This window comes from Argopecten irradians, unplaced genomic scaffold, assembly GCF_041381155.1.
Source record: "Argopecten irradians isolate NY unplaced genomic scaffold, Ai_NY scaffold_0442, whole genome shotgun sequence".
Classification (NCBI taxonomy): Eukaryota; Metazoa; Mollusca; class Bivalvia; order Pectinida; family Pectinidae; genus Argopecten; species Argopecten irradians.
Window position 1 is genome coordinate 38,331 of NW_027187909.1, and position 14,667 is coordinate 52,997.

General features: G+C 37.0%; 1 protein-coding gene and 1 long non-coding RNA gene across 2 annotated transcripts; one reads left to right on the forward strand and one right to left on the reverse strand.

Moving 5' to 3' along the window:
* Positions 1-935: 935 nt before the first annotated feature.
* On the forward strand, positions 936-3,753 carry LOC138312722 (uncharacterized). Its single transcript, XR_011207031.1, has 3 exons — positions 936-1,487; positions 2,190-2,318; positions 2,907-3,753. It is a non-coding gene; the product is annotated as an uncharacterized lncRNA (long non-coding RNA).
* Positions 3,754-10,630: 6,877 nt separating this feature from the next.
* On the reverse strand, positions 10,631-11,992 carry LOC138312724 (uncharacterized). The gene is made up of 2 exons (XM_069253498.1): positions 11,751-11,992; positions 10,631-11,531 (listed from the first exon to the last, which is right to left on the reverse strand). The coding sequence occupies exons 1-2, from the start codon at positions 11,990-11,992 to the stop codon at positions 10,631-10,633; spliced, it is 1,143 nt and encodes a 380-aa protein (XP_069109599.1).
* Between the last annotated feature and the right edge of the window lie 2,675 nt (positions 11,993-14,667).

Consider the following 14,667-nt stretch of genomic DNA (forward strand, 5'->3'; position numbering starts at 1 on the left):
AGAATTATATATTGGTTTTACATCGTCCCGGTTTCGGAGTCTAAACAAAACTGTCACAATGATACATCATTTTCCGTACAAATTACTACGATACAGGAAACAGAAGATGAATAAGTGATGATTAATCGAAATACTCGAAAAAAACATTCAATTAATGCTAATGGATTTTTACCTTTAATCAGGTATTAATATGTTAAACCAGCGCAAAACGATTTCGTTATGAAGCCGCCATATCTCTTTTAATGAACCACCTCTAGAATAATCAACATCCTAACGTAAACATCTAAAAGATACCATAAGGAATTGATAGTGCACGAAAAGGGTGCGACATTGACAGTTACATTGACATACGCAAACGAGTATTATAACATCATTAATTATAATTTGTATTTATGCAGCGCGATTACAGAGAAGACCTGGTTTTAAGGATGCCTTCCTATCATACTGTATTGCAAAAACATCATGATAAAATTCCTTGTATACAGTGAATGAGGTAAGCTCCTTCAAAAATAGTCCGTTTAACCTCATACACATGGCATTAGAAAACAAGTTTTAATCTTAAATACATTGTAACTGCTCAGTTGCCAATTTTATATTTTGATCGTTAGCAAAGTAACTAGTGTACCACTGTATCCAAAATTAACAAAAATAAAGAATAAAATGGTCTGGATTTTGCAATATTACCTAACAAGATCTTATTAATTCCAATACTGTACTCAAAATATAATATCGAATTTAATGGTCGATGCGCATTAAGTGTCTTATTTACTTTTATAGGTTATAAAACATCAATCCATTGTTTTTGCTAAATCTTCACAATTATTTTAAAAATAATCTCAAGAACTCAATATTTAAAATGGTTAAGGTTTTGACCAATAAAATAGGAAACTCTTTGTATGAAAGTGGATGATATGTCAAAATCCTAAATCAATAGTCCATTTTCCGTCATGACGGAATCGGACTCTCCGGTTTGGTTTTCACCTTTATAATCGCCAACACCAGACACAAAACACTTCCGGAATTACTTTATTTACAAATGGCAGCGAGCAATGACTTAATATATTTAAGCTTTACATCAATGTACCTATCAGTTAGGGATCTCTACGTACAATTTTTTAAAAAGTTGAGCTTATTGAACTGTGTGAGGCAGTGAAATCACCCGATCTATTATAACATTAGATCTAGATTTTACATCTCGATCACCAACATTTATCTTGTATGATATTTTTGACTACCGTTTATACACAATCGTCTGATTACTGACAAAATGAGACTCGGAGCATATAGGAGTTGTGAGGTCTGCCGATTATTTGTTGACAGCCGGCATGCTAAAAGTTTGATCTTCAACATATACTGGCAACATTTGTATAATGTTCCTGGCTAAGGCGATATCAGATCTTCATGAACTGGAAATATTGCCATTTATGGTTTTCCATAAAGAAATCCACGGGAGAGGTCATGTCAGCCAACTGCATTTTTATTGACAGGTTAGTAAAAATGTAGACCAAAATAAAAAATATATTTCGATTATCTGATAAAAACAATCATGTCGTTTTATAAACAGTAATAAAGTATATGTTTAAGAAATCATTTGCAAAGTCAAAATATATGTTTATTAAATTATCAGCTTGGAAAAAAGCTCCTCAAACATAATAATTTCCTCAGGATGACTTTTGAAACCAGGCTGGAGCCTCTATTGCAGCCCCTTTTGTTGTATAACTTTTCCCAGTTGGGAGGTGTGGTGGTAAAGTCATATGGAATTAGGTATTGATTGTGCAGACAACAATAGCAAAATAAATCATTGGTATATATTTATTTTTGTGTTAGTTAGATGTAATATAAATACACATTTAATCTTAATTTTTTGTCCAAATGATAATAATTATTTACGCTCTGTCGGCGATGAAGCATCTTTAGTAATCAAACTTCATTTTCACTAGATTTTTTTTATATAGGTCATAGGTTGAAAGTACACATACAAATTTACAACAAGTATATAGCTGAAATGGATTAAATTACATTACTACTGTACTAACTAGTACTATAAATATATCTGTATTTTTCTTGGTTTTTTTTTCAATATAAGAAAATGCATTACAGATGCATTTGGAACTGAAAAAAAAACCATAAACCTGTAGAAAATGTATGCATAAGGTATGTGCTGAACTTATATTTATCATACTTTACAGGTATTCTAGCTGTATTGAATGATCTGATCATCATGGGGTGAGAAAGAATACTTTGGACACCTACGATCCATGTCTTGCCTGTGACAGAGAATCTTTGGACATAAAAACTTCACTGCGAAACTGAAACAGGTACAACGGCGGTATATGCAGGATTTTTTTATGCTAATAAATGCTAAGAAACAAGTTGCTAATTTTTCAATATTTGTTTTACTAAGGTTTGGATTAATCAATCAAACCAAAAGATTTGGTAACCTTATATGAAATCTTTTCATTATCAATGGGGAGGAGGGGGGTTGGGTGCAGTGGTCGAGTGGTTTATGTCTCGACATACTACTACAAGCCCTCTACCTCTGGTTTGCAAGCTAGAATCCCATGTGGAGCAATTGGTAGGAACTGACCACTTATCAGTGGCTTTCATCCACAAATAAACCTGACATGTCGTTACATGACCTTGGTTATTAATAGGGTGTCAAACTAATAAAACCCAACTGTGAAGGAATCACATGATCAAATCTATAAATCTACTAACATGTTGTTTCATGGAAATTAAAGTGCTCTTATAGATAATTTATATATGTAATGTAAAACTAGCTATTCCTTACTGTATTGCAGTAAGTGTTGTTCCTACAAAAAATGTTTGTATGAAAATGTGTTAAGTAGTGAATGTACAGATCTAGAAGGACAGCCTAAAATCAAGTTATTTTATTCATATTTCAGCTGCATCCAGACACTCAGAAAATGGATATATTGTATGAGAATATGGATGAATCATTTGAACAGTCACAGAGGAATTAGACCACTTCATGTCTTGCCTATTCAATTGACAATCAGATTAAGAACATGAGTGAGATTTTAATTCAACCTTAGAACAATTGATAGAGAATCTTGGAAATTATGCACCAAAAATTGTTGAGGATATCGAGACCAGCCCCTGTGGGAAGTCTGGAAATTAAGTCTGGAAGATGATGCAATATGGCCGACTGACAGCTTTTAACTTCCACAAGATTTGTGAAGCAATAGATTGTCATCACTGTCCACAATCATTGCTGGAATCTATCATAGCAAAGTATGAACCAGGTGTCTCTGCATTTCAATGGGAAAGAAGGAAAAAAGTACCTAGTTCTTCAGGACCTGTATATAAAATCATGTAGGTCTATTAAAAATAGTGCATATAGAGCAAAAAGGTCTATATCTGATGTGAACTTCCATATATATTGGTTACAGTGTATATGGGATTTCCTCATGTAAACAACACAAAAAGAAAGTGATTGAGATAAAATCTCCATACTCATTGAAACGTATGTAATCAAAAGAGGTTTCATTGCATAAAATCGCATTAATAAGTTAACAATAAATCAATTATTTCTGAGAAATCTGAATATTACCGTCATATGACCATGATATTTATAATACACCCAAACAGGGATATACTCATTGGATTTGATAGATCATTACCTTTTTTTAATAGCATTTATTTAAACATTTAGTGTATGCTGTTACAAATAAGCAATAAAGCACACACTTTTTATACAAATAAGTGAATAAAATGACAAATTTATTACAATTGAGTGATTTTTTATTTTTCCATGAATTGCTTCTCAAGATTGCACAAGACGTATTGCACCGCAAATTCAATTAGTTTGGTCCAAAACTGGCTTTACTTTAAAGGGTACAGCTCCTTCAAAATGTGAAAGTATTGAGATGTCACATTGTCTTTTCAACATGTACTGGGATTCTAGCTTGGGCAATTTGTCATGTCTAAGTAACAATAGCACTAGAAAGTTATTTATTCAATATAAATTGTAAATGGTACTATTTAAATGACAACCACTAGCTAGAATCACAGAAGGATAAGGATTTAGACTTGGCATTTTGCTTGATTCTTTAAAATATATATACAGTAGTTTGACATGTTATAATATCTAGCACAAATGTATATTTATCACATAACTAATCAACTGGCCTGTTTAGCAATGCCATTAATATCACAACACATCTGTAAATTAAAAAAATACTATTGAGACATCATAGGTACAAATAATGACGTCATGATCAAAATATGATGTCACACAAGTGTCTCTGTTGACAAAAATGTCAACTCCAAGCTTGATTCCACCACTCTTGAAATGGAAAGTTGATAAGTTCTATCTAGATTTCCATAACACAATTGTACTGATCTGATATAGAATTGAATAGAATCTTACACTCATGGCTTGATAATATTAAATTTATTAATCTCCTTAAACGCTTTGATATGCCACTTTCCACAGTGTTCATAGACACTCAATCCTGTCCAGAGAAGGGCATCAAAACTTATTCCGGGACTCAAAAAACCTAACATACGAGGAACGCTTAGAAAGACTAAATCTTCCAACTTTACAACATCGGAGAACTAGAGGGGACATTATAACTGTTTTTAAAATATTTAAAAACATATATGATCATAGAGTCACTGAGAAACTTTTTCCAAATGGACAGTACAGGCAAGAGAGGTCACTCTGAGAAAATTTTTAAGAAACGTTGCAATTTAGAATTAAGAAAGAATTTCTTCAGTAACAGAATAGTAGACATATGGAATAATTTGCCGCAACATATTATAGATGCAGATACTGCAGATACAACTTTGAAGTAATGTTACATAAACACTGGAAAAATATTTGTTTTAAAATCTAATAGTCTATATTGTAGGATCATAGCCATTGATATACTGGAATTTATTTACTTATTTTATGAATGCATATTGTTGATATGGATATAGAGGCTTCAAGCCTGCATCCATCAATTGTCCTAATAAATCATAATAAAAAAATGTAAGTCTGATTAAGATCCTCTATCTATCATACATAAAACATTGTTATATATGTTATTGAGATATCATAAGGTACTCTAAAAGAGATTAAAATAAATGCTGCAGATATTACGATGCCTTAATTCAATATGAGAGTTACTAAACAACTGTCATAGCTACATTTGTACGTGTAAGAGCTTAGGCCTACATGTCCATGCATATGTAGATCTATGGTATAAGTTGATGATGTCTTGTTTAGGTCTCCGTTTTGCTGCTTTTATTGCAATACATGATGTTTCAACATGCAGGTTGGGTATCTGGGTATTTTGTGGTCCTAGTTCTCCTCGCAACATAATGTTTTTTTTTAACATATATTTGTGTCGCTTTATTTACACTTTACATCGTTCAAACTGCCGATTTGTCGTAGGGAAATTAATCAACGTGACCCTGTGCATTTATTCTTTGCTACTAAACATGGATTCACTATTGCAAATGCCCCAACAAATGTGTTTTACCCTATTTTTACTTCATTTCAGGCCAGGTTTCGGATTGTCTGCATGTAGTGAAAACCTACTTTCGCTTGTATGTCTGAAAACCTACATTTCGCTTAAGACTCGCGACTAATGTCCATATGTAAGCGAATAGTCGGGCAAGTGCCTGCACTCTCCGTAGTACATTACCCGTAGATTTGAGAACCAAAAGGTTTCCGCCAAAACAAACAACTGACTCACCTAAAATGCGAAAGGAAAGGCAATGGATGCAGCGACAATCCCAACAAATGACTCGGTAAACATTACGTACGCGCATACCCAGGGGGGTACTCTCCTGCTCAGCTGATAGTGAGTGTCATTGAAGAAAATAGGCGTCACATGTTTCATACCGAGTCTCCCCCGCGTAAAAACGTAAGACTCTTTAAAGGGGTAATGAATTGGAAAATGCATGACTAGAATGTAACCGCTAGTGCATTAATCAAGCTAAGATTTTTTTCAATTAATCTATAATATTATGTTACCGGTCAATTCATACAGTTCTGATGTATATATTTATAGATTTTTAATTTGTAAATTTTTGTTCTGTACATGTTCTGGTAGTGTTATACACATACATTGTATATAGGATTTACATTGTAGGTTAATTGGTTTTAAAATTGTATTGTATATGTTCTGATATACACATATACATATGTACATGTAGGTTTTAGCTTGTTCTTTAGATATATTTGGAGGACACATACAGTATTATTTCTGGTCATAATAATAAATAGTGTTTGTATATTTATTACAAACTGTACCTGGTTCATGTGTATATGACAAACTTTACAGAGTTGAAATGTACTGCAGCCATGTATCATTTTATAATTATTCTGAATTTTTGTTGGAAACTATAGATAATGAATTTTGTATCTTTTTGAAACAATATTTGATTCTATCAAATGCATCAGTGACACATTCACAACTTATAAAATGTTTTCTCTAAAAAAAAAAAAAACCCTGTAGAATGAACCTACATTTATTCATTTATATATATTTGAAATTGATCATTTCAATTTTTGTCATATTCAACAGATATAAAAAAAAATTGTTGGTTCTTTTTTTTCAGGCACCATGCATGCATAGTGACATGAATACAGAAAGTTCATCCCTTGGACCTGTATACAAGTGTATGTATACATATAACATACAATTAGCATCATATATGAAGACTGAAGAATGTTGATATGAGTGCTCTTGAAAGTAAACTTTTCCAATATGGACCTAGAAGATCATGAACAGAACATTTAAACAGTATTAATTTATTAAATGTTCCTTTCAAACTGTAATCATTAAATAAAATTATGATGCAATACTTTTTCATTGTTTAACTTTGTAGAAATATTTGTTTATATTAGTCCTCTAGATCCAGTGATTATAATTCTTGCATCCATATGCCGGCCCACTTTGTTTGTCAGGGCTGTGAGATAGCTTTTCAAATACTTTTAAAATATAAGGAATTTTTTTTTACATATAGCAATATAGATATCCATTGTCTTAGCATTTCTAAATTCTACTTTACAAGAGAGTAGACTCAACATATAAATAAAACCATAAAACTAGCAAGTTATCTGAAATGTTAAAAATCTTTTTGTCTGAACCAAGTTTCACATTTATTGTCTATGTGTAACTTGTACATAGACCATTTATGTATTAATACTGTAGTAACAGTGATTACAAACACATAGACTAAAATGTAGTATGTAGTACTATGTACATCTGTCTTTGATTTGAGTTCTAAACAAAAAAGTGGTACCCTATTGGGAAGTTGTGACTTGGGCGGCGGAGGGTGAAATACAGAAGAAATAGCTACACATGGAAAAAAGAAAGATATACAGTACCACCATAATGGATGCAAAATTGCTCCAAAATCAATGAGACTAAATAACCAAAAAAAAAAAAGCCATGTAAACCCCAAATATGCAATGACCAGATCAATGATAAAGCACCCTTCCACTTCCAGTTATCTGTAGCTATTTCTTCTATATTTCAACCCCCCACTCAAGTTACAACTTCCTAACCTCATGATTCTTCTGTCTTTTAGCCCCCCCAACCCCACCCCCACCCCCAACCCCCAAACACACACACATACCTGATTGATTGTCATGTTATTTCAGGTTCCTATTCAGGTATTATTCCTAAAAACCAAAAAGGGTATACACACTGTGTACTCTCAAAGGAGGGGAACCACTTCATTCAAAAATGGAATTTACAATTTCATCTTAATTTTGAAATTTTCAATTTAATTATTAATTACTGGACTATTAAAACAGTATAGAACCCCTCGGCTACAGACAAAGTACTGTGGTACACATTTCTCTTAATTAATTACTTTTCTTCAACTCAATCATCTTTTTCTCCAGAGCACAAAAAAAAGAACAGGAAACAACAGAAAAGGAAAGTAACATACATGTAGGCCTATATGTTTTCTGGAAATATATATGATGTGTTAATTCTCACAGCATAGGCCTACATGAATGTGAAGAATTAAATATTATCAATGTTTGAGAGAATTTCCTAGTTGTAATTCTATAGCAGCTACATGGAATGTACGTTTACATATATACATTGTACGATACATATACATCATAAAAGTTTCTTTCCTTCCAGCTGGACATTCATGTCATCTCTCTCCAGAACTCAAATATTGTTTACAAAAAAAAAAAAACAGAGACATAGATAATTTAATTAAATCTCTGCAAAAAAACTACACGAATAATTGAACACATATATTGTACTTGTAAAATATCTATGTATGAGCTAATTTATTTTCACATCTTTGACAGCTACATGCATGGACGTTCTATGGAACGTTTTCGTGTGGTTTTAAATGGGAAATTATGTTTACGATTATTTTGTACTTAACCTTCATGATTCGGTTGATGTAAAATACGACGAATGCGATGCTGCAATAATTGCCCCTTGCCGGGGCCCATCTCTGCATCGGCCGAATATTTGTGTCGATTTCCATGTACAAGATGCTTTTATCGAAAAATTATCACAAAGCATTGTCATTAATGTAAGAATACTTCATTTGCATCAAATGTATCATCTCAAAACAACAATTTGCATACGCATTAGTGGTTTATCAGTGAATAGTCGGGCAAAGGAAACCAGTCTAAATGCGTTCTTTGGCCTTCCAAAAGTCATTGTATACCATAATGATGGTCAAGTTGAGAGTACACAGTGTGTATACCCTTTTTGGTTTTAAAGAATAATACCTGAATAGGAACCTGAAATAACATGACAATCAATCAGGTATGTGTGTGTTGGGGGTGGGGGGTGGGGCTAAAAGACAGAAGAATCAGGAGGATGGGAAGTTGTAACTTGAGTGGGGGGTTGATAAATATAGAAGAAATGGCTACAGATAACTGGAAGTGGAAGGGTGCTTTATCATTGATCTGGTCATTGCATATTTGGGGTTTACATGGCTTTTTTTGGTTATTTAGTCTCATTGATTTTGGAGCAACTTTGAATCCATATGGTACTGTATATCTTTCTTTTTTCCATGTGTAGCTATTTCTTCTGTATTTCACCCTCTGCCCAAGTCACAACTTCTATCCTGATACGAGGGGGGCGAAATACTACACAAAAAACCCGAATCCATATCTCGGCGTATGAGGTTTATTTTAATTACGATGAAACAAAGTGAAGAACTGAAACAAACAGAAAGAAGAATTACTCTTTCTGATAGACAGAACACATAACAAACAACACTATGCTATAATGCAATAAATGTTACTCGAAAACGATATGACCTTAATTTGACATGATTTACTTTAATATGTCGACTGTATATTTCCTATTCATAGTAAATATGAGTGATCGATAACATAACATACAATAGGAATGAAATTACATTTAGTCTAAACGATTATAAACTCTGTAAACTCACATTTTTTGGACCACCCAAACTAATGGTGCGAGGGCCCTCCAATGGCGTATCTTGCGAAAAGAGCGAAACAAAAGGGGGATAACTCTAATGTAACTATAAAGTTTTAAAGCGGGCGATGTACCGAATCTATGACACATAATATAATACGAAATAATTGTATAATGTAACTATTTGTTACAGAACACTCCCCGTCTGGTATTGAATATGGGAAATACCACTATAATTAAACATACAACTAATAAGCCTTTCAAGTATACTTCAGTTCGTAGTGGTCACTTTAACCTACAGGGCAATCAACTAGTTCATTAATACACTTGAAATGTCCATGAAATTAGTCTCAGAATTTCCCATGATTGGCACAAATTACTGATTCTCTTTTTCTAAGAGTACGATAAGTTCCGTGATGGGTCTGACATAGTTTTTGATTTTTTTGTTCATCATTGCGATATAACTGAACTGTGACGGTGCGCACATGACCGTCATCACCTGGGAAAGTCTCCTTCACGATTCCATGGGCCAGTTGTTCCTATGGGAGTCCTTTTCTATAACTAGCACAATATCTCCAGGTTGCATATCACGTCTGCGAACAGTCCATTTGCGACGTTGTTGGAGAGACTGAAGGAACTCGAGACGCCAACGCTTCCAGAAAACGTTGGCTAACGCTTGAACTCGACGCCAATGAGCTCTGTACCATGTCTTTACTGTTAGTGTCGGTGATGTATTCTCCTGTTTCAGCTGGTTTCTGTGTAAGTAACATGCTGGGACTCAGAACTGTTGGATTATCCGGGTCAGTAGAGACAGGAAGTAAAGGTCGCGCGTTTACCATTGCAGTGACTTCCGCCATAAATGTAGTAATCACATCATGAGTTAGGTCCTTAGTCGTAGTATGGAAAAGCATAGAGTCTAAGATCCGTCGAACAACACCTATCATCCGCTCCCACACTCCGCCCATATGAGAGGAATGTGGAGGGTTAAAGATCCATACTGTTCCACTTCTAAACAAAAACTCCTTCAATGGACCATCCCCTACATTTACAGCTCGTCGATTCTCATCAAGTCGGTAGCGCCCACAAAATTGGTGCCTCGATCTGACCTGAATTCCGTCACTTTTCCTCTGATGGCGATGAACCTACGAGTCGCGTTGATGAATGCTGAGGTGCTAAGTTCTTCAACGACTTCAATGGGAATGGCTCTAGTCGTCAAGCATGTATATAGCACGGCCCATCGTTTACTGTTGCCAACACCACCTCTTGTCCGACGTGCGACAACATTCCCACGGGCCGAAAACGTCGACGCCCACAGAGGAGAATGGCGGTCCTGGTACGACACGATCTTTTGGCAGATCTGACATTATCTGGTTCCCTTCCTTGCCTCGAAACTTCCTACACGTGACGCACTTATGAATGATAGACGATATAAGGCGCTTGCCACCAACAATCCAAAAGCCAGCCGACCTGATAGATCCCTCGGTGAGATGGCGACCCTGATGTTTCATCTGTTCATGATATTGTCTCACAATGAGAGTGGATATATGATGAGCGCTGGGAATGATGATCGGATATTTCTCGTTGGTGTCTATCTTTGCGTGTTTCAAACGTCCTCCCACGCGCAGGAGACCATGCTGGTCCAGAAACGGGTTCAAAGCAGATATGCGACTATCTCTAGGACATGGATTGCCAGATGACAAACATTCGATTTCCGTCGGAAAGGTGTCTCGCTGAACAAGTTGTAGAATGAAAGTTTGTGCACGCGAGAAGGACTCGAGGCAACTCGGAGTTGAAGGTAAATTCCCTCCACCAATTCGCCTTGCTAATTTAATCAAAGTTCCCATAGCCGTAACCAACTGATGCCAATTGGAAAACTTTTCACAGCGCTTAAGAATTGTCTCACTTGATACTTTTGCCTTGGTGAGGAGACAGGATACCTCTGGCTGAACTTCCTTATCGTCAGCCGATACCTCTGGAACAAGGTCGTCGGAGAACTCTGTTCCTTCGAGGAGAAACGTGGGACCGTGGAGCCACTTGCTTTCCAACAAGTCCTTTGCGTGAATTGGTCTAGTTCCTTGGTCAGCGGGGTTATGTTCTGTTGATACAAAGTTCCACTGTTCAGGAGTTGAGCTCTTGCGGATCCTCGTTACGCGATTACACACACGTAGTAGTTATAGAAACGGCGGGTCTGGTTATACACGTATCCTAAAACCACTTTACTATCTGTGTAGAAGCGAAAGATGCTTAATGGCAGATTGAGTTGCTCAGATATAGTTTCCGCGATTTCTATCGCAAGAACAGCAGCACACAGCTCAAGTCGTGGTATCGTCGTGGTATGAAGTGGCGCAACCTTGGTCTTACCCAAGATGAACCCTAGCTCTTGAGTTCCCATCTTCACACGCTGTCAACAAGTAACCGACTGAGGCTATAGCTTTCTCTGAAGCGTCTGAGAAAACATGGACACTGATGTTCTCGCACTCTTTGAAGGATGATGAAGTATACTGACGTGGAATTCTGAGGTCCTGAAGATCATGTAATGAATCTCTCCATCGTTCCCACTCATTATAGAACTTTGAAGGAAGAGTCTCATCCCAGTCGAACATACCGTAGTCATAGAGCGCAGCAGTATTTTCCCTCCAATTGCAACAGGTGCGATAAAGCCTAGTGGATCAAACAAACTATTAGTCACTGAAAGAAACACGCGACGAGTGTACGGTTTGTCATCTGGAGATATGCGAAACAGAAATGAGTCCGATTCAAGATCCCAACTGAGTCCGAGACTGTGCTGGACAGGTAAGCTGTCTGTACCTATCTCCAGATCCTTTTAGTCTTTTGCGAGGTCTTCTTGGGGGAATGATTTTAACACTTGTGTGCTGTTTGAAGCCACTTTGTGAAGCCTTATGCCAGCTGTAGCGAGAGCTTGTTGCGTACGTTTCATGAGGTCAATAGCTTCTGGTGCAGATGGCAGCGACATAAGCCCGTCATCAACATAAAAGTCTTGCTCAACGAACTCCTTCATATCATAGCCAAAGTTGTCAGCGTTTTCACATGCAGTTCTCCGAAGGCCGTACGTAGCAACCGCAGGTGAGGGGGTATTGCCGAATACATGCACACACATGCGGTATTCAACCAAGTCCTTGGACATGTCATTATCTTGATACCATAAGAACCTCAAGAAATTTCGATGATCCTCACAGACAAAGAAGTTGTAAAACATTTGCTGGACGTCGGCTGTTACTGCGACCTGCTCTCTGCGGAAGCGCAACAAGATCCCTGGTAAATTGTTGGTCATGTCTGGACCGGACATCAAAGACATTGTTGAGCGACAGCCCGTCATGTTTAGCCGATGAATCAAAGACTCCGCGGATTTGGTCTCTCTTTTTCGGATGATACACTCCGAAGATTGGCAAGTACCAACATTCTTGACCGTCATGAAGCGGTGGAGCTAGTTCGGCGTGTTTTTGCTCAAACAGTTTCTGCATGAAGGTTATGAAATGTGCTCTCTTGATGGGATCCTTACGCAGTGTATTGTCAAGTATATGAGCGCGCTTTACTGCTTGGGACTTGTTGTTTGGCAAACGCGGTCGAAGTGGTTTAAATGGTAGTGGAGCTGTCCATCGCCCATGTAAAGTCTCTATCCATAATTTTCAAGAACTCCTGGTCCTCACGAGAGAGACCCAGTTTTTCGTCATCTACTGGTTCTTTGGAAGATTGAGTGTTCACACTCGTCATGCGCAGTGGTATCTGAAGGTGCACATTCCTTCACTCGGAGATTGTAGGGACAAGGTTTGCAAAGCGATGGTCGGTCCTTGATGAGCTAAGTCTTATTGACATTGACTGTGTCGGGACGATGCATAGTACCTAAACACGTTTCTCCAATTATTGTCCATCCTAAAGATGGAGTTGTTGCGCGTAAGGTGAACCGGAAGGACCAATACGTTGATCTTGTACGTGATGTACCTCAGGGATATCACGGCCTAGAAGCATGACAATTTTCTACACTAGGGTCGAGATCAGGAATGTATTGTGCGAGGTCAGAAAGATTGTGGGTAACTCAAAGCAACATCCGGAGTTGGAATTTCCTCTCGCTCGTTCGGAATATTGTCACATTCAAGTAAGCATGGTAGGTCCGCATTAAATGAACCATCAAGTGCTGAGACAATAAAGTCACATGCTTTCCTCCCTGTAGCTGAAGCAAGTCCAGAGCATGTCGATAGCGAGTAGTTTACAGTTTCGTACTTTTTATCAAAAAGTTGGAAAAACGCAGGGCGTACAAGAGATCTATTACTTTGTTCATCTAACAACGCATACATCTTTACTGTATTCTGTGGCTCTTGTGTAGGGTGAACATTTACCATGAGGATTTTGGCACACGATTTTACTTCGGCCACTGGCATTGTTAATACGCGTACAATTTGCCGTAACTTTCTCATTATGTGGTATGGTGACTGTTTTTACTGGTTCTTTGTCACGACTTTTCTCCCCGCCCGTCGAAATGTAGAGCTCCCGGATGTTCAGTGCTTTGACAATACATTGCATGTTATGTTCTTCGAACAGTTTTTTGTACACATGATCAGTGCTGTCACAACATTTGAAACAGTACCTCTTTTCTTTAAGGTATTTTCTCCTAACTCCAATAGGTTTTTGATCGAAATTGACGACAGGAGTTTAACGAATGGCCTGTGTGATGCAACGGACAAAGCGATGAACTGTCGATAGACTCCATGTTTCCTGTAGGTGAGATTTCAGTTTTGAAAGTAGAGACATGAGGTGCCGACTGGTTTCCTCGTTTCTTTGCGGGGGGCACGACTAACAGGATTTCTGTCCTGTTTCTGAGTACTGCTGTCTTTCGCAGTGTCGTTGTCATAGACAAATCCTGGATCATTCTTTATCTGACTCATCTCGCGCACGAATTCTATGAAGCATGAAAAGGGTGGGGAAAACAACATCAAATTGTTTTACGAAACCGAACAGCATGATTTGTCCATTTTTCCTGAATGTTGTGCGGCCAATTAGAGACTATAGGATTTATCCCAGCAGTGTGTGTTAAAGATATGAGAGAAGTTCTCGGTATGTCGTGGTTTTCCAATGGCAGATTCAATTTCCGAAAGAATGTCAGCAAGTTCATATAATCGCTTGAACTCCTTGTTCGTGTATCTTGGGAAAATTGTTTTAGTTTTGTTTTGAGTACGCTCTCGACCATTTGGGGGCTTTCCGTACCTATTCATTAAGACGGTCCCATAGTCGTGTGAAAGACCTTTAACTGGGTTTGACGTAC